At 39.4% G+C, this 21,770-nt stretch overlaps 4 protein-coding genes and 1 pseudogene across 5 annotated transcripts; 4 read left to right on the top strand and 1 right to left on the bottom strand.

Annotated features, from left to right (window-relative positions):
* Positions 1-164: 164 nt before the first annotated feature.
* LOC121787000 (condensin complex subunit 3-like) lies at positions 165-6,743 on the top strand. 2 transcript variants are annotated; one of them, XM_042185596.1, is made up of 12 exons: positions 165-549; positions 956-1,159; positions 1,351-1,496; positions 1,697-1,965; positions 2,616-2,707; positions 3,304-3,451; positions 3,529-3,968; positions 4,113-4,624; positions 4,704-4,764; positions 4,876-5,148; positions 5,837-6,098; positions 6,281-6,743. In XM_042185596.1, the coding sequence occupies exons 1-12, from the start codon at positions 184-186 to the stop codon at positions 6,607-6,609; spliced, it is 3,102 nt and encodes a 1,033-aa protein (XP_042041530.1). In that variant the 5' UTR covers positions 165-183; the 3' UTR covers positions 6,610-6,743. The 2 variants fall into 2 exon arrangements, with proteins under 2 accessions (XP_042041530.1, XP_042041529.1); XM_042185595.1 differs by having other exon boundaries at positions 2,613-2,707.
* A 533-nt stretch (positions 6,744-7,276) lies between these two features.
* Positions 7,277-8,068, top strand: LOC121786059 (15.7 kDa heat shock protein, peroxisomal-like). The gene is made up of 2 exons (XM_042184577.1): positions 7,277-7,509; positions 7,597-8,068. Exons 1-2 carry the CDS (start codon positions 7,377-7,379, stop codon positions 7,905-7,907), a joined length of 444 nt encoding a protein of 147 aa, XP_042040511.1. The 5' UTR covers positions 7,277-7,376; the 3' UTR covers positions 7,908-8,068.
* Positions 8,069-8,777: 709 nt separating this feature from the next.
* Positions 8,778-9,468, top strand: LOC121786060. Its single transcript, XM_042184578.1, has one exon. It carries the CDS (start codon positions 8,865-8,867, stop codon positions 9,252-9,254), a length of 390 nt encoding a protein of 129 aa, XP_042040512.1. The 5' UTR covers positions 8,778-8,864; the 3' UTR covers positions 9,255-9,468.
* Positions 9,469-11,832: 2,364 nt separating this feature from the next.
* LOC121786855 lies at positions 11,833-12,369 on the bottom strand. Its single transcript, XM_042185463.1, has one exon. The coding sequence runs from the start codon at positions 12,367-12,369 to the stop codon at positions 11,833-11,835; it is 537 nt and encodes a 178-aa protein (XP_042041397.1).
* Positions 12,370-19,799: 7,430 nt separating this feature from the next.
* On the top strand, positions 19,800-21,712 carry LOC121786268 (annotated as a pseudogene).
* Positions 21,713-21,770: the final 58 nt, after the last annotated feature.

The following is a 21,770-nucleotide window of genomic DNA, read 5'->3' as shown; positions in this document are numbered from 1 at the left end:
CACAACCTTAACTTATCCTAGTTTTAAGGCCCATCTTGACCACCAAACTAGGCCCGAAAAGTAGAGACCGTGTAAAAGCCCGTTTGATGAAAATTAGAATTGTTTTCCCGCTTCAAATTGAATTCATGAAAACAAAAACATTTCAAAAAAGCAAATCCCAAAAATTATCCAGCAAAAGCAACAATGGCGATCGGTCAATTGGAAGGCCACCGGAAACTTTCCGCTAAAATAGCTGCGATTCTCCAGGAAGTCCGGTCTTCCAACGCCACTCACAGACGCAAGCTCAAAGAAATCCTCGCTCTCCGCTTGTCGTCTCCGGCCGAATTCTGCGCGGCGTTTTGCGAAGCCCTAGTACCACTTTTCAATTTCCAGAGGAGAAACTCCTCCTCCGAGCGCACCATCAAGTTCGTCTCCTCTTTCGCTTGCTCGAGCAGCGATAAAGACGATTCTGGTGATGAATTTCTGGAGAACTTCCTCAGGTTTCTTCTGTTGGCTGCAACTGCGGCGAATAAGACTGCCAGATTCAGGGCTTGTCAGATTGTTTCTGAGGCGCGTTTGTGTTTTTGTTTCCCTGTATTTTCAGTGTTTTTTACTGGTTGGATTTTCGTTGGTTTTTGTGTATTTAGTTTTACTTAATTTCTTCGCCTAAATTTTTTTTTGGCGAAAATTCATTCTGGTTGGGACAGTTAAGTTAGAGCCGAAGCTGGGTAATAAGAACTGCAACGGAACGACCTTAGCATTTATGATTCCATTCTGCTTTTTCTGCCAGTATCTGGAATTTTGGAGTTGAAAATGGACATTTCAGAAGGGATGGGATGGAATATTTTTCAAAATAGACTAATAGCGTTCAGTGTTCCTAGCTGATTCGTTTTCTGAGTGTGAAAAATGTGATTTGAATTTAAAATTTTATTTTATTATTTATAGAAAGTAAAGGAACATCTTTATCACTGTGTAGATCATTATGCGGTTGCCAGATGATATGGAAGTCAGCAGCGAACTTTGGGATGAGGTGATAGAATGCATGAAGATACGTGCGGGTGATAAGATACCCACAGTTCGAACATTTGCCATCAGGTCTCTTGCACGGTTTGCAAATGATTCAGAGAACCGTGACATTCTCGAGTTGTTCCTTGAGAAGCTTCCACTGGAGCAGAATGGCGTATGTCTTTCATCTATCTCTCCTAGCATCATATCTTTGTAACTTTTTGATTATATATCTGGATGATATGCTTACGCTATTCTTCCCGACCTTCTGAATCACTTTTTCTAATGCTGCTCAAGGAGAATAATTATTTCTGCACATTTCTACATATGGTATGTTACTTGAGTAAGTCCGTAACAAATTTGCAGGATGTTCGTAAAATTCTTGTGCTGTCTTTGCCTCCTTCAAGTGAGACTCTATCAATGATAATTGATTGCACTCTGGATGTGAACGAATCTGCCAGGAAAGCTGCATATTGTGTTCTAGCAAGCAAATTCCCATTACAGAGCCTTAGGTAATTTAGTCAATTAGTCTTTTGTTTCACCTTGTGCATTTTATTTACACTTGCTGTGCATCTCTGATGCATGGTTTCTCTTTTCATTTCCAACATGGTTTCTGCCTATTCAGTTTGGCTTCTATTATCCTGATTTAAATATATAAAAGTACATATTCTACGTGCTTATTTTGCGGCATATTCCTTATCTTATATTTCAGCATCAAGCTCAGAGCAACTATTCTCCAGAGGGGCCTTGCTGAGAGATCTGCAGCTGTAGCAAAGGAGTGCTTCAGGATGATGAAGGATGAATGGCATGAAAAGTGTTGCAATGGAGATCCTATTGAACTGCTTAAATTTCTTGATGTTGAAACCTATGAATCGGTTGGGGAGACAGTTATGTCCACACTTCTAAAAGCAGGATTAGTTAAACTGCAGGATGGCCAAACTCTCCGGGAATTCATTGCACCTGGTGGTGACTCAGCTGAAGGTGAGCATTGCCATGTTGCTTGATTTACTTTTTTGTATGTGACTGAGTGTTTCTTCTCCCAGTTATCATTTTGATTCACCACAAAAATTATGGCTGTTTGATTGCAATCAAATTTTCTTTAAGTCCAGAAGACCTCGTGGGACATCATAACAGGGTTTAGAAGTTGGTGTTGTCGTTATTATTTATCAGAACTTTAATTTCTTAGGTCTTTGCATCACCCAGAGACACCGTGACTTAAGATTTGCTAAAATTTAGCAAAATGTTATGGTTGATATGTAAAATCTGATAGGTCAATTTCAGTACTCAATACTCCCTCCGTCCTAAAAGAATATACACTTTGGGTTCAGCACGGGTTTTAATGTAAAATTGGTAAACTAAGAGAAAGGTAGAGAGAAAAAATAAATAAAGTATTGTTAGTGGAGAATGAGTCACACCTCATTAGAGAGAAAAGACTTTCCAATATTGGAAAGTGCATATTCTTGTGGGACAGAGGAAGTATTAGCCAAAATCTAAATCAAACCTCTCTTACTGAAGTTTGGACATTACTATAACTCTGTAAGGGTTCTATTTCTTGAATTTTCTGATTATGCAATACTTGTGTATAAGCCGTGTAAATTTGTTCACTCTTAACATGTCTTCCAATACAGAAGGAGGAAACTGCAGTCACTCCATTGAGCTAATGGATGCGGAAGTTGCTGTTTTCTGGAGAGTGGTTTGTAGGCACTTGAACATAGAAGCCCATGTAAGCATTCGGTGTTAAGTATTTGGTTGATCCTGGATATTTTTTGCTGATTTTATAGGAAAGGTGTCAATTCATATATTTTTGCACAAGTGAGCTGAGGAAAATCTAAATGCTAAGCATGCTTTGATGATGATTAACATAATTTGAAGTTATGTTATTATAGATGGTTATTTATATCGAGAGTTAGATGACCTGTTGTGAAAATCTTGTGGTCTGCTAGACAATGTTGAATGTGGGTTTACATGTTCACCACTTAAATGGTTTCACTCTGCTCATTATCATGTCTTTCTCTCTGCTAGGACGTATATCTTAGAAGCATTTCTTGTCTTCTTCTTTTCGCTCCTCATAATCTCATTGTTAATTCCTTTGTGCCTGAAACATATAGTTGAGACTTTACTATATCCTATCCTATCACTTGATTTTTCATCGAACTTTAATAGGAGTAATTAATAATGCTAAAAGCTGAAAACCAAGTGACAAAGTCGATGACCATGCATCAATAATGACAGGATTATATTCTCCACCAAATTTGAAGAAGTGCAGCAGTATGTTCAATTTCTATTCAGTTGCTTGACTTTTTTCTCATTATCAATCAGAAAAAAGGTTCCGATGCTGCCATGACTATGGGCACAGAATCAACTGTATATGCAGAGGAAGCTTCACACAACAACGATCTTCTTGACCGAATCCTTCCTGCCTCAGTTTCTGATTATGTTGAATTGGTTAATGCGCACATTGTTGCTGGTGGGTGAACTTCAGACTGACAGTTTTTTTAATTCATAACTCGAGTGCTGGACATTTTATGCTATCTAATCTTGCAGGGGCAAATTACCGATTTGTATCCCGGCAACTGCTACTTTTGGGCACGATGCTTGACTTCTCTGATGTTTCGAATAGAAAAGTGGCCAGTGTGTTTCTTCAAGATTTGTTGCATAAAGCCCTAGATCATGAATTGGATGAGAGTGGAAATGAAGTCATCATTGGAGATGGTTTCAATTTAGGAGGGGAGAAAAATTGGGCTGCTGCTGTAGCAGAATTATGTAAAAAAGTCCATGCAGCTGCAGGAGAGTTTGAAGAGGTTGTTCTCAATGTGGTAGAAGAACTTGCTCAGCCTTGCAGGGAGAGGACGGCAGATTGGAAGAAGTGGCTGCACTGTCTTGCCGTGGTTGGGCTTCTTTTGGAAAACACAACTTCATTTCGTCATATGCAGGGAAATGCAATTGATCCTACTGAAATTCTTCATTCTCTATTGCTTCCAGGGGTATGCTTCTCCTGGACTTCTATTGTCCCTTTTAATTTCTTGCTTTATTGCCATGTGGGTGGTATGCTTGCTGCAATTGTTTGACTGCTATTACTATCCCTTAACCTGCAGTAACTGGGTTTTGTTGTTGGCTACTACATACAGGCAAAGCATTCCAACCTGGATGTCCAGAGGGCTTCTGTTAGGTGCCTTGGCCTTTTTGGTTTGTTAGAAAGAAAACCTAACGAGGATATAGGAAAGCAATTAAGATGTTCTTTTGTCAAAGGGCCCTCTACTGTATCAATAATGGCAGCGAAGGCATTACTTGATCTTGCAATATGGCATGGCCCAGATGAAATGGATAAAGTCATGAACTGCAATCTCTCATCAGATATACATGATGATGAAGTTTCTTCTACCCTGTTTGAATTTGGTGAAGGACATGAGGATTCAAATTTTGAACTGCTTGATCTGTTGTGTGTGGGACTTGAACATGATTGGGATGATTTAGAAGAGATTGAAGATCATCAATCAATTCAAGATGTTCTTGGAGAAGGTTTGGCAAAAATCCTACTATTGAGCAATAAATTCCCTGGATCGCATACTTCAAAACATCATTTGATATTGGCCAAGCTCATCAGACTGTACTTTAGTAGTGATAATGAGGAATTTCAAAGGTTGGTTACTTCTCTCAATTGATTGGTTGGCCTATTTATACGACAAGAGAACAATGTTTGACTTCCTGATACTTTGTAGGTTGAAACAATGTCTGTCAGTTTTCTTTGAGCATTATCCATCCCTCTCCATAAATCACAAGGTTTGAGTTGATACAGTAGCAGCATTGCTATATTCTACTCAATTAGCATACAAGTGTGCCATTATTTTTTAGTTTTGTTTTTCTCATAAAAGCATTTCCCTCAAATTGCAGAAATGTTTGGCAAAGGCTTTCATGCCAGTTATGCGTTCCTTGTGGCCAGGAATCAATGGCAATGCTGCAGGATCCACCATGATGGTATCCAACATGCGTAAAATTGCTGTCCAAGCATCACGCTTTATGCTGCAAATGATTCAAGCTCCTTTACTAGCTAAAGATAGTACAAGCACAGAAGAGAATAAAAGTGAGAATCCTAGCGTAGAGACTTGCCTCTCACTTGATTTAGAGAGTGAAGAGGAAGGGCTCGCTGTTAGAATCGCAGTAGAGGTATGCTACTTATTTTTCATTATTCTATGTATTATACCATTAAGTGGTTTCAAATATTAAAGACTTTCTTCAGTTGATTGCTTTTATTTCATTGTGATCCTTGCAACTGTAATTATTCATGTGACTGTTTACGATGCTTGGTTTTGGTATTACATGGTGTGCTTTGACAAGGCAAAGCTTGTAAATTCAGTTAGCAGTATCTTTTCCAAAGGAGAAATGGGAATATAAATGCTATAACGAAGCTTGTATTTTTCTTGCATTCCCAACATTTTTGACATGTTATAATATTTTTTTCTTCTTGGTTGCCAGGCTCATATATTCGAAGCTTTCAGGTTTAGGCTCCATGTTTCTAATGAAAGAAAGTAGAACATGTTTTTTCTATAGAGATCTTAGCATTCCCATAATAGGGCTCGTCTCTGATATCCCGGTGATAGATATATTTTCCTGCATTATCTTTAGCGATACACATGGTGTGATAGCAGATTACCATTAGAAGAGTTGTAAGCGGTCTAAAAGTCAATATCTAATGTTCAATAGTTATTTTCTGTCTGTTCTTTCTTTATCCGTTACATGTTCCTTTTCAGCATATACGTCTTTACTTTTAACATTTTCCTTTTTCCTTTTAATTTTTAATCCTGCTACTATTTGTTGGTTTCACATGATTATTTCATTGTTTTTGTTAATCCAGGTGGCAAGTTTCGATGCTAAGAAGACAGCTGCAGAAAAATCATACGTGGCTGCTCTTTGTAAAATACTTGTGTTGCTTCAGTTCCGAGTTTCAGAACAGGGAGTTATAAAACTGATGAGGCGGATTTTGAGTCGAGCCAGTGCAGTTGTAGCAGCTGAAAAAGATCTCACAAAGGAACTGAGGCATATGGCTGAACACCTAAAGGCAATAGACAGAAATCCTGACGAACAATTGTCATCTGAGCAAGCTTCTCAGATTTTAGGTAACGTAAAGGATTTCATTCCACTTGATTTGCATAGGCTCGAACTCAAGAGCTACTAAACTCACTACTTAGGTGCTGCCTGTATAATGAGATGAGGAGTAGCCAGAAATAGGAGCTAGCTTTGTACTGTTTCATGATCTCAATTAATATTTTGTTGCTTATTATTGTTCTTATGTTAATAGAGAAGCTGGAGCTAACATTCAACTTGGAAAAAGACGATTCAACGGAAGCGGCCCCTACTCCAGCACCTCAGTCAATCCGGCCAAGACCTACTAGAAGAAGAGCAAGGGCACACAAAGACTCTTCATCTAATGATGAAGGCTCTCCGACTTCTGTGGTTCCCAACACTCCTGTGATCGGTACTCGTTCGCAAAGGGCGAGTAAGACAGCAGCAATGTCAAAAATGGCAGCCAAGACAACAGTTAAGATAGATGAGTACGGCAGTGAGGACGATGAGGATGAGGCATTGGCTGAAGTCACCTCAGAAGATGATTCTGATGCTTCTGTTTAATCTGGTGTGAATCTTAATGTTGTGTTCAAATCTAACATCTCTCTTTTTTTGTCAGCCATTCGAGTTGTATTCTGATTGTATATTTTGTTCAGCCTAGTGTGCAATTAATAGAATCTCCATGTATTCACTTGTCACTACTTCAACTATGTAGAATGTAAGTATTGTTTATGAATCTCAGTCAGTCTCTTCTTAGGCCCAACTCCACCGTTTGCCGCTAAGGAAGCATGCAAGATAATTCTCAGATTCAACAATAGACAACAATGTTATACTCATTTGTCTTAAGGAAGATGACCCTTTTATTGGACGATATGAAATTTATGCAACTTAATTTTTTGTGTAAATAAAGAGAGTAAGAGACATAATAAAATAGAGATAAATATATTTTTAATTTTAATAATATGTCAACTTAGTTGGAATAAATTTAAAAGAAAAGTGAGTCATTTTCAATGGAACGAATGGAATAGTTTGTTTCAGAGATAAATGTGATAAGTAATGATGAATATAGGGAACAAAATATAGTATTATGAAGTAGTTTTTTTTATGGACTTGGTCAATTTATAATTACATTAAAAAAATGCTAAGTACGGCTGTCGATATTAAATAAAAAATCAGAGGGCGAAAATGTAATTTGAATGCTCTAGAATATAATAGAAGTCGAAATAGATGGATATATGTATGCTTCGGAAGCTTCGGGAGGGAGGATTACTCTTTGTAGACCTTATCATTTTAAATAGCAGTCCATAGATACAAATAGCAGTGATTGGATTATGGCTGTGTTTGGCGATCCCTTCCGGCGCTTTATCCTGAGCCCCACAGTGTACCGCTCATCGCCCGGATCAACGGCTCTCCTTGACTGGTTCGAATCCCCCACCGCCCACTTCTTCAAAATCAACGTTCCTGGTCAGTTTGCTCTCTCTCTCTCTCTCCCCCGCTTCCTTCACTTAATTGGAATTCGATTTAGTAACTAACTATGGCTTTTGAGTGCAGGATACAACAAGGAGGATGTGAAAGTGCAGGTTGAGAACGGCAACATACTCGTGATTAGAGGTGAAGGTGGGAAAGCTGAATTTGGGGAAGCTAAAGACAAAGAGAAAGACATCGTTTGGCATGTGGCGGAGAGGAATACATTTGGAAATGGGAAAGGGGAGTTCTACAGAGAGATTGGGCTGCCTGAAGATGTCAAGCTTGATCAGATCAAAGCGCAGCTCCACAACGGCGTGCTTACGGTGATTGTACCCAAAGATGCAACCAACAAACCTCCCAAGCTCAGGAACATCAACGTCACTACCAAACTCTGAATCTTCAATCACTCTCTCTTTATATATCCCTCTCCAGTCTAGTGAGACCATATTCAATAATCATGTGAATTTTCACCATCATTTTTTACTTCTTTCCGAATTTAAGTGCTGTCATATTACACTGTCTTTTCAAGATTACAATCAAACACTCGTTTGGATAATACTGTTTAAAAACAACGCAATTCTCACAATACCATTCCTATGACTAATTTAAGGGCTCATTTTGTTGCATTTGTAAGGTTAAAACAAGACTAAAATCCTGTTTAAATTAGTATTGACAATATGAAATATTGATCAAGGATTATAATAAAATTAACTTATATTGAAATGACAACCTATCATTAATTATGATTATAAGATTTAGGATCAATCTTAGTATGCCACATGTCACGCTTGCTTGCTTATTTATCGTAGATTGTTTGATTATATGTGATTTCGTATCGCACATTATTTACGCCAAATTGCTTGCCTATATATTATTGTCAGACTTGCTTGCTTATTTTATCACATATTGCTTGATTATCTATGATTTTGTATCTTGGAATCATATATCGAATTGCTTGCCTAATATTACAAATTACTTATATATTGCATATTGCTTGCTTAGGTTGTTATTATAATTATAGTGTCACCATAATGCTCCCATGTTGATAAAACCTTATTCAACTAATATATTGTCTATCAAATTAGGATTATTGACTTTTAGCAAACACATCCTAAGATTTTATCAATCCTTGTACGAGAAAATAGTATTGGATCATCACATTTAGGCCATAAAGCCCATAATATTTTCATAATTGGTTCATCGTGGATATCGGAATAGGCCCAACAGGCCCATTGAAAGGTACTTTGCTTAACGAAGTCACTCACCGCTCCAACCATTCCCAATTTAAGATCTCTCTCTGCCTAGTTTCTCTCTCTACAAAATTCCCTTTCATCTCTCTCAGATCACCGTCAATGGCGTTGGAATGGGTAGTTCTCGGTTACGCCGCTGGCGCAGAGGCCATCATGCTCATCTTCCTCACTCTCCCAGGCCTTGACCCGCTGCGGAAGGGCCTAATCACCGTCACACGGAGTCTCCTCAAACCCTTCCTCGCCGTCGTCCCCTTCTGCCTCTTCCTGCTCATGGATATCTACTGGAAGTACGAGACCCGCCCCACCTGCGACTCCGATTCCTGCTCCCCATCGGAGCACCTCCGCCACCAGAAATCGATCATGAAATCGCAGCGCAACGCGCTCCTGATCGCGTCGGCGCTTATCTTCTACTGGCTTCTCTACTCCGTCACGGGGCTCATCGTCAAGATGGATGTTCTCAACAAGAGGATCGAGAGTCAGAAGCGGGAATGATTCGGAAATGAAATTGCGCGTGTTTTTCTTATGTTGGTATTATATATCTATCTCTGTTACGGGCTGTTTTAGTGGTTAATTGAGTTTTTTTGCGTCGTAATTGTTAGGGTCCGTGTTTTCATTTTGTTGTTGGTGTATGCTTCATTTTGAATCTCAGTTGCAATTACATTTCCCTAGTTAATATTGAGGGATTTACATTTGATGTTTCCTGCTATCCTGCGTTTGCTTCATCGTTTTATTTAGGGCTTTCATCACTGAATTCTGATTTATATTTATCTCGTTGTTGGTTTGATCTGACAGAAACTAGGTTCCATGTTTTGGTGTTGAATAATTTTGTATATTACTATGAATTATAGCAGTTGAGGTGATCGGATTACAATATTTACTCTCCAGTTATAGGATCGATGTTGTTGACTTTGTAACTTGAGATGGGATTGATTATACGCGGGGCATGATAGCCTCGGGTTTCTCTGATGATTACTAGGCATTTGTGTTTTGGTTTAAAAGAAGAATCCATCTTACATCACTAGAATTATGTTTTATAGCTGTCTGTTACTTATGCAAATCCAACATGGTTGCTGAAGGCACGAAGCATGGAAATATTGTTTAGTCTTTTAGGTTAGATGAACTTTTATGCATCGTAGCAGTGGATGTAAGTGTTTGAATGATCAATTAAAGCTATGTGTTGGATATGAGTCTGCGCCAACGTTCTTTAATGGTGCAGGGTTTCAATGGTTGTTTTACCATAGTGCTAGATATTATTTCAGTTGGGGGCTATCTTAGTTTGTATCGGTTGTGTGCTTTTGATGACCAGTCACATTTATTGAATTAGGCGTATCCTACCTTGTTCTGATGACTAGGATCAGGTCAAGGATTTTAAGTCTTGCTACTCTTATTAAATGTGCTTGATTAATTAGAACTTAGTAGCAAATTGAAATAAACAAGGCCTATATAGTAGTGCCTTAACCTTTCTTCTTGTTATTTTGGTTCACTGTAAACCTGAAAACTTTCCTGGGTTGTTAATTGTTTATGCACGATGTTCTACCCAGAAGTGTGCCAGCAACTTATGCAACTCACTGTTGGAAAAGTTAACCTTGCCTCCACCGGATGTGTAACACTGACGAGTTAATCATCAAGAAAATGATGATTATTTGGTCATCAGGTGTTTTAGGCGATGGTTTATACTTCTGATTTGTGCTGTTCTCTTTAGGATTTTTTTCCCCATCTCGTCTCTTTGCTGTATTTTTACTTAATGCTTTGAAAGGAAACCTCGGTTAGAGTTTTAGCTTGATAATACTCGCACACCATGATGATTGAGACTAGATGATCTGCTAATATCTTTTCAAGTGTTAAAATATGTTCAAGGTTCATGATTTAGTAAATGGTTCAAGTTTACTTAAAAAGTTACTCTGGAACAAATTATGAATTACTGTTTGATGGAAGATACTAAAGTTGGTCTGATTTACCAGGTTACCTCGGTAGGTATGATTATGGAAAAAGGAAATTGGTGAAGTGTTAACTATAAGTTTACTAGGTGCTTCTTGTGGTAATTGTTCTGAAATTCCCATGCACTATTAAAGAAACGTTGGCTTTTCTCTCAGATAAATATGAAAATATGGTTTTCGTGGATGCTGTGGTTTACTTTCAGGGCTGAAATTTTGTTCTTTTTATAATCTTAACTTATAATGTGATTCTAACTTGGCTCGAGCCTACTGAGTTTGTAGTGTAGATTTCTGGGCCAGTCCAAATCCATCAGGCTTTTCGCCATTCTGCACTGGGCTAGGCTGCAATCTCACCGTGTCTAAAATTTGGCCCAACCAGGCCTGGGCCAGCCTATTGTGCTGGGCCTACTTTCGCCATCTCTACTTGACGTTGAAAGGCATTTGCCAGTAATTTTGAGTTGTAACCATAAGAGATTGATAAAAAACAAAAGGAGATTCATGAGTTGAATTTTGATATTTTGGATGACTTCAATGTTGTGATTTTGACACCTACTAAAAAAAGTAAAGAAATGTGTACCAATTTCTCATAATATTGTACCGGTCAGGCTGGTGGCTGTTATTTTAAGCAAATAATGTTTGTTGAACTTTTATTTTTGAGTTTATCTTGTTGGATTTCAGTGGATTAGCCATATTTTTAATTACTTTTATTATTCACTCCTTTTTTTGGGGGTTGGTTATTCATTCTTTACTAACGCTATCAAATCGAATTTCCTAATGAGTCCAAGTAATTATGATTTTTAGTTTTGGAAAGCGTAACTATCAATTTGATTAGAAGTACTTAGTGAGAATTACTGTGATTTTTTTTAAAACAAAGACGCCCTTTGTGGGCGGGGGTTTAGGCGGACCCACAACCTGTACATAAGATCAAAATATAATGTTCCGACAACATGATCTTAACCCAAAAGTGACTAAGATCCAAAATAAGAACATGAAAATATAAATCAGAGGTCCCACAAGCTGGGATCCTCCATGCTATCAACATGAAAAGAAGTGCCAATATCAAGATGAAAAGAAGTGTCAAATAAACAAAAGGAAGCGATGAATATAAAGAAAGGTAAACCATCATGAGCTCAAGATCAATCCACGTCTCTATGTCGGAAGCGGGAGTTAGGATATCCCAGCAGGTCCATCCTAACTAGCGCCTTTAGGTACCGAGGCGCAGAGATTGGATCAAAGTATGTAAGGGCAGGGGTCTGGACCCCCCTACCTGCCAGAAAGTCGGCAGTCAGGTTCCCTTCCCTGTAGATGTGTGAGAAGCGAACGTGCCGTTGAGATGTCATGCTCCGGATCAAAGCCATATGATGTCTAAAATCTGCGGAGCCAAGATGTCCAGCTGACAATAAACTAACCAGAGCCGCTGAGTCCAGCTCTATCCAAATGTGAGTAGAAAACTCCACAGCCATCCCTAAACCCCGAATCAGAGCCAAAAGCTCTGCTTCAAAGCTCGATGATGTAGCAACCGGAGCACAGAAGGCCCGTAGAAGACCTCCATCAGATCCACGAACCAATCCTCCTTCCCCCGCCTCCAGTGTCAATGTAGAGAAGGCACCGTCAGTGTTCAGCTTCACCCAAGGTGCATCAGGGGGATGCCATAAGACCATGAGCGACCGCATAACACGCTGTCTGGGGAAGAAAGGCATGAAATCAACCGACGGCGCGCATCCCCTCCAATGAGTCGGGGCGAGCTTGCCGGCCAGAACAAGCACATGTATGTGATGAGTGACCTGTCAAATAACATGTGAGTGACGAAAAGGACAGCCACCATGTTTACAGCCGTTCCTCTTCGTCCAAAGAAATCAAGCAATCAAACAAGGAACCAGAAAACCTGCTGATTTTGTCAGTTGATTACTTTTATATCCCAACAATCACATTTATATTAATTAAATAAAACCTGCTATTTTTAAGTCATAGTGTCTATTATTTGAAGATATTTCATGATCAGGAAATCGGAAAAATGAAAACTATATTCAATTAGACGTATGAATTATGAATACATCAACATATGCACACTCATTATTGTCATCATATATAATCTCGAAATTTAATCTTCGCATTTTATGTTATTGATTCGGTTTAATTATAAATATTATAGTAAGATATCACTTTAAAATCTACAAATTTTCGGAGATTAAAACAAAATCATGGTACATTTCACTTTGCAATGTGAGAATCCTAAATACGTGTAACGTTTTTTTTTTCTCAAATTTGCAAGCTTTGTTTTTCACACGGACATGTTTATCACCATTACTTTTCATTTCCAATTATTATTCACATAATCCTACTCTTTTACGCACTCCATTAATTAACTTATTTCTACTACATATTAATTTATTATTCGTATCAATACACTTTGTAGGTTTTGATTAAATGAAAAAAAAAATATTTGCATTATTGGACGAATACGTGTACTTTGATTGGTCATATGGAGTACTATCAATAATTTTGATTTAAATTATCCATTCTAAAAAGTCTATCCTATCTTACTACTATTTCGAAAACTTTCGATAGCGTTTATATACATAAATAATCCAATATTACTCGGTCCATCCATTATTTGTTTGCAGGGGCGGACGCATAAATTTTTTTCAGTAGGGGGCTGCACTATATGTAAATTTCACTTTATCCATCCTTTAAAATGGAGTAACATGTTTTGATCGTTTTTTAAAATGAGATCATATCTAAATAAGGAAACTTTTTTTCTTTTTAATAGGATATGTCTCATTCCCTGTAAGTCCGTAACAATACTCCTATCATTTTTTTCTCTCTCTTACTTTATCAACTACACATTAAAGCACATACCATTTCAAAATTAGCCTATTTTTCGGGAACAAAATATAATACTAATCAAATGCAAAAATTCACCGACACAACAACTAAAAAATTAACAAACACAACAACTAAAAATACATGAATATTTTACAGATAAAAGTAACTAAATTAAAATGTTACTACCATTTAACTAATAATGAATTGTAAAAAATAGTAAAGAGTATTTCGTAAATTTTTACTCCATATCATTGAATTAAAAATAAAAAGAAAGATGAAGAAAATTGAAATTGTGTAGTACTACTAGTATATTAATACTACCGCAAACAAGGCTCATTTTAAAGTAGCACGCCATTTTATGAAAATAACTCGTCATATTATTATAGAGTTTTAAATAATACTATTATATTCATGTTTAATGAATTAGTCTTCTTCTTCTTCTTCACGGTTTAGCGTCCGCCATTGTTTTGGTCTATTCCTGCAATTTTTCTTATTTTCAGGTTAAGTTCAGCCCCACTAATCATTCAGTTTTTAGTAATTTAGTCTTCTAAAGCATTCACATAGTAAGGGCTTAAGACAATTTTTGAAAATTTTTAAAAATATTTAAGTAGAGAAAACCAAAAAAAAATTGTTTTGGTAAGGGCTTAAGCCCTACCCTGTCCTATACTGTGTCCGCCCCCGTTTGTTTGTAGCAATTTTTTCCGATTCATCTCATATATTATAAAAACTTCCTAATCTTTAAACTAAATAAAAAAATAGTATCTGTATTCGGTATTCCAATAACAACACATTCTAACAACTAATTCAACCAAGTACATAACTCATTATGGCAGAAAGATTATGAACAAAGAGAGTATTATGATAAGTATTTAACAAATACCAACAATTACCATTTTTATTCTTTTCTTATCTCTTTCAATATCAATATTCAGTTATACTTGTATAGAATACATCAATGCTGTTGCTATCACTGATGAATTTTCCAACAACATTTCTTGATTTTGCAAATTAGTTGGTTGGAAAACATCAGAAAGAAAGTGTTGTTGTAGGGTGTTATTTATTAGACAAATTACCTAATCAGAGTTATAATCAAAATATAAAAAAGCCAAAGAAAAAGACCGCACTATGCTCAAGTCCGCCATAGGAATGAATACATAGGAGTAGTGTTGCCCACGGTTCGAAAACCGGCGGTTCCGACACGGTTCGAAAACCGGCGGTTCCGAACCGGAACCGCCGGTTCCGGTTTTGGCAGAGGCGGAACCGGAACCAGACCGTGAGGCTATTTCACGGTTCCGGTTCCGGTTCGAAAACCGGCGGTTCCGGTTCCGGTTCGGAACCGCAGGTTTTCCGGCGGTTTTGGCGGTTCCGGTTTTCGAACCGGCGGTTTCGCGGTTCAAATATTTTTTTTTTAATTTGAAATTTGGCTTTATACAACAAATCGGAACAAGACAATGCATAATTCAAGCACAAATAAGACGAATAAAGAGAAAATGAAATAAATTTTATTGATTTTGAGTTGTAACGGACAACGATACATTACAATTTACAATACATAAGTATACAATACAACAACATACAACAATGTAATATAATTTACAAGTGTCGTCGCCTCGTCGGACTCGGAAGGTAAATAAAAAAAACATGAAATGGGGGGGAAAAAGGAAAAATTGAAAAGGGCTTGGGATCAACTTAAACTTTCAAAGTTAAACTTTTCAAATTTAAGTTGAGTTGCCTACATATCCACAATTTTATTGAGGAATCAAAGCACACGTAGTTCTCTTACCTTGGGATCAACCCTTTTTCCTTGCAAAATGTTGCCCATTTTCTAAGCAAACACATATCAGCACGCCATATACACATTGCTGCATTTCTAATAGGGGCAATTTGATCTTCCAAAGCAATCAATGCATCTCGAAGACACATAGTCAGAACATTATTCAAGCATCTAGCATGGAAAAAATCAGAACAAATGCAGCAATGTGTATATGGCGTGCTGATATGTGTTTGCTTAGAAAATGGGCAACATTTTGCAAGAAAAAAGGGTTGATTCCGAGAAGAATTTTCATAGATCATTCAGGATGCGGCTAAGTTGTACTTGAAGATCATTAAAATATATTCCCCATTTGATAAGTATCTTATTGGTGAAAAAGTGGGTATCTTTGGGGCAGATGGTACTGGAACACAAATTTATATATGAAATCTGGATGAATGAGGATCAGATTATAGTTTAAAATGGGAAGCTGGGTTAACTGGCTGCCAATGAACCCAGCCTCCCATTTTAAACTATAATCTGATCCTCATTCATCCAGATTCCATATATAAATTTGTGTTCCAGTACCATCTGCCCCAAAGATACCCACTTTTTCACCAATAAGATATTTATCAAATGGGGAATATATTTTAATGATCTTCAAGTACAACTTAGCCGCAACAACGATACATTACAATTACAATACATACAGTGATACAACAATGTAATATAATTTACAAGTGTCGTCGGACTCGGAACGTAAATAAAAAAACAGGAAATGGAGGGGAAAAAAAATAATTGAAAAGGACTTGAGCTCAACTTAAACTTTCGAAGTTAAACTTTTCAAATTTAAGTTGAGGTGCCTACGTATCCACAATTTTATTGAGGAATCAAAGCCCACGTAGTTCTCTTACCTTGATTACCTATTTGGTCGGCCGTGCTCGCCGTTCATCGTCCCCCGTCATTGCTATTGTTGAGTGCTCTCGCTTCTGACCTCGTCATCACCATCGGAGGAAAATTCTTCACCATCACTCTCTACACGGAAGTCGAAATCCGGCTCTTGTGCTCTCATGTCCGCCTTTGCCCAATCATCAAGTAGCATAGTGGCTTCCATGTTCTTGGCGGAGAGATTGCTCCTTTTATCGTCTAGGACACAACCACCGACACTAAAAGCTTGCTCAACGGCGACGGTGGAAGCGGGAACGGCGAAAATCTCCTTAGCCATGATGGATAGTATCGGAAACTCTTTGTCATGTGTTCCCCACCAATTAAGGATGTCAATTTGTTGCATAGGAGGACCCGCATCTTGAAAAATAGAGCGCGATTCCAAATATATATCTAACTCACTAGTCGCTCTAGTCCTATTGGTTGTAGTACCGTATAGATCTTGCAATTGTGATACTACGTCTGGATCAATCATGACATTGCTAAACTCCCCGCCACCAAAATCAAATGTGGAAGGACTAGGAGGAGCATGTACCTGGTGAGCGGTGTTGTAGCGCATTTCATATTCCGCATAGAGAGCACGAAGTGCACTATCTAACCTTAGTTTGATTTCATCAACATCCGGAATACTTAGTTCGAAGCATTCTCCTCTTGTCAAGCCCATTTCGCGGAGTTGAGAAAAATCCAAATCGTGCAAACAACCATAGTACATGTCTAAAATTTTATAAACACCATGCAACTTCCACTTTGGATCCAAGCATTTTGCAATCAAAAACACATTTGGAATACGCGAAAAATATTTTAACCACTTTTCAACCATATAAAATAAAATTGCCCTCAACTCAATGAATTGAGTATTTTTCACACAAGTTTTAAAACCAATTGCCACATACATGCAATGCTCCAAAACGCGCACAGAAGTAGGATAATAAACACCGGATAACTCAACAGTGGCATTTTTGAAAGCGCGGAATAATCGAAATAAATCCATGCTGTGGTCCCAACAAGCGGATATCAAAATCAAATCAGAAGGAACATGAGGACAACTTCTAAAAAAATCACATAAATACTCAATGTGGTTCAAAGTCGACTCCAACATATCATATGTCGAGTTCCAACGAGTTGAAACATCCAAACGAAAGTTGGTGTACCTGCATTGCTTACTATGACAATATCTCTTCCAAGCTCTACCAATAGGAGCTTTGTTATGAATCAACTTCACATCAGTTCTAATAGGATCAACATACTTTTGCCACAAATCGATCGCATCTTGAACACACAAATTCAAAATATGGGCAATACATCGCACATGAAAATATTTGCCATCAATAACAGAAGAACATGCACTGATTAGTTCATCTATGCTAGCAGTGTTAGCGCTAGCATTGTCAAAACCAATTGAAAAAATTTTATTGATCAATTGAAATTCATTCAAAACTTGAACGATCAATTGAGCAATTGCTTGTGCAGTGTGTGGTGCGGGAAATTCCCGAAATGCAATCAAACGTTTGTTTAAAGTCCAACTGTGATCAACGAAATGCACAGTGATGCCTTTATACGAATTTTTACAAAAACAATCAGTCCACACATCAGAACAAATAGAAACTTTATGCCCTAAGTTAATAATAAACGTACCTAATTGCGCCTTCTTTTCCATGCATTGTCGAACAACGGCTCGAGTCATTGAAGTTCGACTCAATTTTCTTGCAGCGGCATTATAAACTTGCCGCATACTCGACTCAAAAGCATCGTTATCAAAAGCATTGAATGGAAAATGTTCATAACGGCAAATCTAGACATCACATTAAGAGCATTTTTGTGATCATATTTCAAAAGAGTATTGCTACACGTACCTGATGTTTGGGATGAACCCGTCCCACTCCCGGTCCCGACTCCATGTTGAAAGTTGAGTTGAGTTTGGGTTGGAGCGATACCAAACTCGACCGGATGCGCTTTCTCCATGTGACGGGTAAATGTACCGTATCCTCCACCCCTTCGGAATGTGTATACGTTTTCGCAATAGTTGCAATACACTTATAGGATCGTTACTATCTTGTACCTTCTTGAAATGTTTCACCATGATGTTTGAGGTTAAAGACCTTTCAGCTGGTCTAAGAGGTTGAGGAGGTTGTCCTCGACCACGACTACGACCACGGTCACCACGCCGACTCCTTGGTGGTGGTGGGGGTGGCATTTCTTGAACCTCTTCTACCTCCTCCCCCTTTTCCTCGTCGTCATCATCATCATCGTCTTCATCAACATTCATAGGGGTTGGACTTTGTTGTGAATAGGCACCGCGACCGGGAGCACCACTACCGGTACCAACATAAGCATCGCCTTGGTATTGAGAGCGAGAGAGAGCAATAGCATGTGCCACATCTTGCTCTTCTCGAGCCTACAAAATAATATTTGTATTGTAAATACAAAATAAAATTATGAACAATAATGTAATGTAATTCAAAATTAATTAAATTAGTAGATAATAAATATTAACCTGCCACTCATCCATGTTCATTTGAGAAATTTCATCAATAACGGATCTCCGAGATGGCCTCTTGGCCTTTCCCTTTCCCTTATTAACACGACCTTCTCGGGATGAAGACATATTGCTATGTAGAAATGTAGAAATATGAAATAATATATATTTTTTTGTTTTAGCAATTGAGAAAGGAAGACAACTTATAGAACTACGGAACAAGTATAAGTGTATAACAATGCGTAATAAGAGTAGCACTTGCGTAATTAAATGGAAGCACAATAGCACAAATGAGAAATTGGAGACAAAGTGAGAGAATTGGGAGATTGAAGAGAGAAACTCTTATTAACACAAGAGTGAGGTGAATGTAAATGAGGATAGAGGGGGGTATTTATAGATAAAAATGGGGGGGAAAATGGAAGAATTCGAATTCGAAATTTGAAAAAAAAATTTTTTTTTGAATTTTCGGAAAACCGGCGGTTTTTGGCGGAAAACCGCCGGAACCGCCGGTTTCCGGGCAAAACCGCCGGTTTCCGGGACAAAACCGCCGGTTCGGTCAACGAAACCATATGCAAAAGCTGCGCAATGTCTCCTCGTGTCTCGCGCCACAACCGGATACCACTGAACCGGCGGTTAACCGCCGGTTCACGTCCCAAAAACCGCCGGTTTTTCAGCTAAAAAGCTGCCGCCGTCGGCCCCATCCCCATGCCTTGATATACGCGCCCGAACCGGTGGTTCCGCCGGTTAACCGCCGGTTCCGAACCGTCCGGAACCGCCGGTTCGGTGACGGTTCCGGTTCGAAATATTTTGAACCTGAACCGGACCGCGACCCGAATTCCGACGGTTCCGGTTCGGGAAAATGGCCACGGTTCCGGTTCGGAACTGGAACCGCCGGTTCCGATTCGGCGGTTAACCGCCGGAACCGGAACCGGTGGGCATCTCTACATAGGAGATAAAAAAACCAATATACAGTATAAATTACCATGAGATACATATTCCATATATATTCTATGATGAGAATTTCCTTTGACCTAACTAATGCCCATTTGAAATAGTATAAAATCACAAAGGGAATAAATATGTTAAAGTTGGTAAATATACTCGTATTTAAATGTTTTCAATGTATTTTATTAGGTACACGATTCATTCACTACTCTCTCTATCTCTCAATCCCTCTCTTCATTTGTGAAAGTAAGTTTTGAGACATGAAGAATTGCATACACCACCTGAAACTTTGTTGACTTGGCTAAGTTTTGAAAAATGGTGCTCTTGAATTTCCTACACCTTTTCCTGGCGCTCCTTGTTATTATTCCCTCCGCCACGTCGGACATCGCTTCCGACAGGGCAGTGGGCGGCGTGATCTGCTCGCCGGACAAGTCCTCCGTCGTGGAGCTCCGCCTCCCCGGGATGGGCCTCTCCGGCCGCCTCCCTCCCAACACCATCTCCAACCTCACCCGTCTCCAGACGCTCAGCCTCCGCTACAACTCCCCCTCCGGCCCCCTCCCGCCGGACGCCTTCTCCTCCCTCCGCAATCTCTGTATGCAGAACAACTTCTTCACCGGCGTCATCCCGCGCTCCCTTTTCTCCGTCAAATCGCTCGTGCGCGTGAATTTGGGACAACAATTTCTCCGGCCAGATTTCGCCGGCGTTCAGCAACTTGACCCGTTTGGGAACGCTGTTTCTGCAAAACAACCGTTTCTCGGGTGAAATTCCTGAATTGAACTTGCCAGCTTTGATTCAATTCGATGTTTCCGATAACAACCTCACCGGCCGGATTCCGGGCGGGCTCGCTGGAAAGCCGAAAGCCTCATTCGCCGGGAACTCACTCTGTGGGGCCCCTCTCGATTCATGCGGCGATGAGAAGGGAAAGAAGAAGCTCTCTGGCGGGGCGATTGCCGGCATCGTGATCGCGTCCGTGATCGGCTTCTTTTTAATCTCATTCCTGATTTTCTGTTTGTGTAGAATGGTGACTGGTGATGGAGAAGAGAAAGAAGTTGAAAATGCGGAGGCGGCGGCGACGGAGAAAAAGGGGAAGGATAAGGGATTAGTGTTTTTTTGGGAAGACAGGGGAATTTTGATTTGGAGGAGTTGCTGAGAGCTTCTGCGGAGGTTTTGGGGAAGGGGACGTTCGGGACGTCGTACAAGGCGGTGCTGGAAACGGGCATTTCCGTGGTGGTGAAGCGCCTGAGAGACGTGAAGATGGGGGAGATGGAGCTGAGAGGGAAGATGGAAGAGATTGGGAGGATGGAACATCTGAATCTTGTCCCTCTAAGGGCTTACTACTTCGATCGGGATGAAAAGCTTGTGGTCTACGATTTCCTGCACATGGGGAGCTTGTCTGCACTCCTGAATGGTTAGTTTATGTTAGAATCATCAACTCAACTGCACATTGGTTTAATATTATAATAAGTCAATCATTTGAATAATTGTTTTCTTTGCAGGAGCCCTGAAATGGGAGACTCGCGCCGCGATCGCGCTGGGCGCGGCGCGAGGGATATCGTACATCCACTCACAGGGGACAGCCGCGTCCCACACGGCAACATCAAGTCGTCCAACATCATCCTCACGGAGTAGTACGAGGCCCGTGTCTCAGACACTGGCCTTGCACAGCTTGGGGGGGCGCGACCCCCAATAATCGAGTGACAGGGTACAGGGCGGCAGAGGTGACGGACCCACACAGAGTGTCGCAGAAGGCGGATGTGTACAGCTTCGGAGTGGTGGTGTTGGAGCTGGTGACGGGGAAGTAAGGGGTGGATCTGCCGAGGAGGGTGAGGTCTGTGGTGAAACAGGACTGGACCTCAAAAGTGTTGGACGAGGAAGTAGTGAGTGAGAATGTGGAATGGGATATGGTTAAGATGCTGCAGATTGCACCCTTCCTTAGGCCATCTCCAACCATTTACACCAAACTCAAACCCATTTTTCCAGTTCTGTCACATCAAACAGTAATTCTACTCCAACCATTTACACCAAACCCAAAACCCAAAAGAATATTCCATATTCACCTACTTTTTTTACTTTTTCAATCTTAACTACATATTTATTTAAATTACACATTCACCCACAATATTTTGTCAATA

The sequence above is a fragment of the Salvia splendens genome, chromosome 22 (genome assembly GCF_004379255.2).
Source record: "Salvia splendens isolate huo1 chromosome 22, SspV2, whole genome shotgun sequence".
NCBI lineage: Eukaryota > Viridiplantae > Streptophyta > Magnoliopsida > Lamiales > Lamiaceae > Salvia > Salvia splendens.
The sequence above is the reverse complement of the archived record's forward strand: the minus strand, read 5'-3'. Positions and strand labels throughout refer to the sequence as shown.